Source organism: Mus caroli, chromosome 5, assembly GCF_900094665.2.
Source record: "Mus caroli chromosome 5, CAROLI_EIJ_v1.1, whole genome shotgun sequence".
Taxonomy (NCBI): Eukaryota; Metazoa; Chordata; class Mammalia; order Rodentia; family Muridae; genus Mus; species Mus caroli.
The window spans coordinates 108,589,805-108,594,252 of NC_034574.1; the positions used below are offsets into that span (position 1 = coordinate 108,589,805).

At 52.9% G+C, this 4,448-nt stretch overlaps 1 protein-coding gene across 2 annotated transcripts in view; it reads left to right on the top strand.

The window, feature by feature from the left end:
- Rab35 (RAB35, member RAS oncogene family) overlaps window positions 1-4,448 on the top strand; it is a 15,085-nt gene that overhangs the window by 6,139 nt on the left and 4,498 nt on the right. For both annotated transcript variants that reach the window (XM_021162508.2, XM_021162509.2), the window contains exon 3: window positions 1,929-2,052. In XM_021162508.2, coding sequence (XP_021018167.1) covers window positions 1,929-2,052 — 124 coding nt within the window. The remainder of the gene's footprint in view (window positions 1-1,928; window positions 2,053-4,448) is intronic.

Below are 4,448 nucleotides of genomic sequence, written 5' to 3' on the forward strand. Positions count from 1 at the left end.
ACTGTTCTTTTTGTAAACATAAAAGTGAGGTTACTAGGGCATAGGGTCTAAGGTGTTTCAACTTTGCCTGGTTCTGCCAAATTGCTTTTTTAAGAACTTACGTATTTGACTGAAGCTGAGGGCGAAGGGGACCTGCCATGGTATGTGAAGGGACATGCCATGTGTCTTGATCACTGTTCTACTGCTGTGAAGAGACACTGTGACCACAACTCTTTTTTTTTTTTTTTTTAAGATTTATTTACACACCAGAAGAGGGCGTCAGATCTTGTTACGGATGGTTGTGAGCCACCATGTGGTTGCTGGGATTTGAACTTAGGACCTTTGAAAGAGCAGTCGGTGCTCTTACTCACTGAGCCATCTCTCCAGCCCCCAACCACCACAACTCTTATAAACGAAAGCATTTAATTGGGGACTTAGCTTACGGTGTCAGAGGGTCAGTCCATTGTCATCATGGCAGGGAGCATGGTGGCAAGTATTGGGTTGGAACAGGAGCTCAGAGCTACATCCTGGCCTAGGCCTGACACAAGCTTTAGAACCTCAAAGCCTACCCCACACTAACACACTTTCTCCAATAAGGCCACACCTCCTAATACTTGTCATCTCTTTAAACAGTTCTACTTCCTGGTCACTAAGCATCAGGTGTATGACCCTGTGGGGGTCATTCTCCTTTAGACCACCATGGTGTGGCTGTGTAGGAGAGGACATTCGGGAGTGAGTTCTCTCTTCCCATCCTGTGGGACTCGCCCAGGTTATCCCATTTGGCAGCAAGCACCTTGACCTGCTTGAGCCCCACCTCACTAGGGCTGCAGTTGCTTTCCAGGGAAGCTGTGCTCACCTACGTGCCATCAGCCTTTCCTCTGTAACTGTAGCTGGGGGTTTTTGTCTGCTAGTCTGTCTGCGGTGGCAAGTCTCCATGTGGGTGCTGGGAATTGAGCCCAGGCCCTTTGTGGCTCACCAGATGCCTGTTGCAGTGTGATGGCTGAGATTGTCTCCGATAACTCCGTGTGTTCTCTGGGGAGCAAAGCCACCCTAGCTGAGAACCACTGTTCCTCAGAATCCGGCTCTAGCTTTCTTCCTTGCAGTTTTTGTTTTGCTTGTTCATATGGGAGGAGCTGCTGGCCCTGCAAGGTACCGGATGCTGGCCTGGTGTCTCGTGCTTGCCCTGTTGTGGCTGTCATTCCCCATCACAGATTCTGCTAAGCGTTTCTACTACCTTCTTGCTTTCATTTCTGCCTCACCTTGAACTTTGGCCTTTCCTATGTCCTTGCCACACTTCACATGGTCCTCTGGTCCTTTGAAAGAGGATCTTGGTGTGTTCTGGATGCGGTGGGACCCACGGTGTTTGTAAACCTGCACCACAGTGAACTACTGAAGTAGATGGTGTGCTTAAATGCATCTTCCACACAGATGTCCAAAGAGCCATTCCAAAGGTTTCTTTGCTGTGAAACAGTGGAAGTTCTCAGCAGTACACAAAGACCGGACTCCTTCCTCTCTCTCTTACCTGGGCTTAGCCTCACAAACCCCAAACCTGCCGTGGCTATGTTGCTGTTGTCCCCCTCCAGAAAGTGCAGTGTTAGGTCCTATTAGTCAGCTTTGAAGGCTGTCCTCACCCTAATACAAAGAGAAACCCAGGCTGGAGAGGTGCTCCATTCTCAGGTCACAGCCAACATGTTCCTCCCCTGCCCTTTAGTAAAGGCGGCCTCCATCACTTCACATTCTAATGTCATTCATAGCGTGTTTCTGAAAGTCTTTCTTACTCTGTGTCCCTGTGAACTGCCTCGCTCGCATTGTGGGCATGCTAGAGCAGGTGAACTCTCTTGGTTCAGGCCGCTCTCCTTAGCCTAGCCTGGATGGGGCACACACAGTGGGGTGGGGCAGGCTGGGGCTGGGGACCAACGGGCTCTGAATAACAGGCTGCCTCTGTGCAGGCAGCTACATCACCACAATCGGAGTGGATTTCAAGATTCGGACTGTGGAGATCAATGGGGAGAAGGTGAAGCTGCAGATTTGGGACACGGCAGGGCAGGAGCGCTTCCGCACCATCACCTCTACGTGAGTCCCCTGAACCCCTGGCCTTGGGTGTTTGCCTGCAGTTGCGTGACATTGCTGAATGGAAATAGTGTGGTAGAAATGTCCTGGGTGTGAGGAGAGGTGAGGCTGAGGTGACTGCTGGCCTCAGTGAGTGGTGGCAGCTATGCCTTCCTTTCCTGAAGATGCTGTGGTGTGTGGTGGTAGCCACCAGGGCCAGGGGTGTGTAACGGCAGAGCCCCTGACCCCTGGCCCTGGTATCCGTCCTGGCAGAGACTGTCACTCACTCATGGGCACTCTCTCAGTTCTACCTGCTGGCAGTTCCTTTGTCCTCAGGTGGCAACAGCAGCAATATTTGCCTCCCTGGGTGACAAGCCTTTCCCTGGTGCCCACTGAGCCACTGACAGTTCTTGATGGTGTCAGTTTGTTCTGTGCAGTCTCTGGCCACTCACCCTGACTCCTCAGAGGTGGCTCTATGGATGCCTGGAGACCACAGATGTGGACTCCTTCCTCCACATCTCCAGTGTCTGTCAGTGTCTCTGTAGAACTCACTCCAGCGTGGAGTCATGCAGAGTCCAAGTTCTTAGGTGCTCATGAAACCGGAATTTAAACATTTGTTCTGCCCTGTGTCCTGGGCGAGCCGCCCAGCTTCTGTGCCCCTGTCTGTCCAGAGGTTTTTGCTTCAGATTTGCCTGAATTCTGAGACTCAAGTCCTGGTCTCTAGGTCTGGACTTTTCATGGGTCACTTTGGCTTTCTGTGTTCTCTGTGCTGTAACTCCATTTTACAGATAAGGTGGGTCTGGCTGTGTGAGATGGGGCCTCACTGTGTAGCCGTGGCTGCCCTCGAGCTCACAGATGTCTGCCTGCTTCGGCTGGGATTGAAGGCATGGGCCATTTCTCACAGCTGAAGGTGCTTCTGAGAAGGGGGCTCCATGGTGCGTGCAGGGCTGGCCTCTGCGGACACCTCGCTGGCCTTCCTTATAAACAGTTGTACATCTCAGGGCAATGTTCCCCATCCTGGCATCAGGGAAGTGCAGGTAGCCATTAGGGAAGCACAGGGCCGCTCAGCTGAGAGGGTGAGGTTGGTGTGTGGGTCGTACTGTCTGCACTGTAGTGGGTATAAGTGCCATGGTCCAGGGCTCCCTTGGTACAGGGCCCTGTCCTGTCTGAGAAACTAAGGTTAGCCCCTGCCTTGGAGTCTTAGGCACGGCCAGTTCTGAGGTAGAAGGCACTTGAGGGCCTACCAAGGGGGCCATGGAGACCCATCCTCGTGTTGAAAGTGGCTGGTGAGGAAGAGAGGCTCTTGAAATAGCTGAATGTTTTGGTGGTGTAGGGATGGAAGTGGCTGTACTCGGTCTGCTAAAAGAGCCCTTTCCTGAGGAAGGATCTTTGTGGCCCTCGGGTGGCTGGGAACAGTGAGAGGAGTAGAGCCTGCGCTGGCCTAGGAAGACAGACCTGGGTGCTGAGGCTGCAGCTGGGCCCAGCTGGAGCAAAGATGAGCAAGGCAGGGGATGTGAGAGACCTGGATCAGAAGCCTGGAAGCCCTGGTGTCCTGCTAGCCAGAGGTATGGGTCATCCATGGCCCTGCCCTGGCCAAGGCTCTCCCGGAATGGAGAGTGGTGTGCCATTTCTTGGTATCTTCAGCAAAGGAAAGGTTACAGAGGTGTTCTGCTTTTTGTACTTCTGCGGCAGGAACGTGTGTCTGTCCATGTGGCTCTCATATGCACTTCTGCTCTAGAGGTATCCACCAAGCTATGCTGTTAAGCTAGTAGTTCTCAGGGCAGGAGTTTGCTTGAGGGACCAGGGCCAAGTTGGTTTAGGGGTCCTTAGCTGAGATAGTGGGACTGCCAGGCTCCCTTGAAGCCACAAATGCTTGCAGCCTTGGAACAAGTCTGCGTAGAGTGTGGTGTCCTGCCCTTGGGGCTGCCCTGCCCTGCCCACCCACCCACTCTTGGCTCTGCCACCCTCATTTGGGACCCCAGATTGCCGTGGAGGAACACTTGTCCTGATAGTACAGAGCACCCTGCGCTGTCTTTGAACTGTTCCCAGCCTCCGGTGGCATCTGTGATCTTGTCTTCCTTCACAGTCTCTTAGACGTCTCTACTCACACCCCATTTTATAGGAAGCGAAGTAAGGGGTAGGATGCAAGCAAGGCTGCTTCCAGAGTCCATGTCTTTCAGAGACAAGACCAGGCTCCACTTCTCAGCTATGTTCTGACTATGGAGAATAGACAGCATAGATCCCTTCACCAGTCTGGGCTGTGGATCCTGGTGTAGTCATCTTGAAACCCAGGGCAGGAGGCACCCTGCTTTCTGGGTTTATAGTCTAGGTGTTTAAGACCTTAGTGGTCGCCGGGCAGTGGTGGCCCTCGCCTTTAATCCCAGCACTTGGGAGGCAAAGGCAGGTGGATTTCTGAGTTC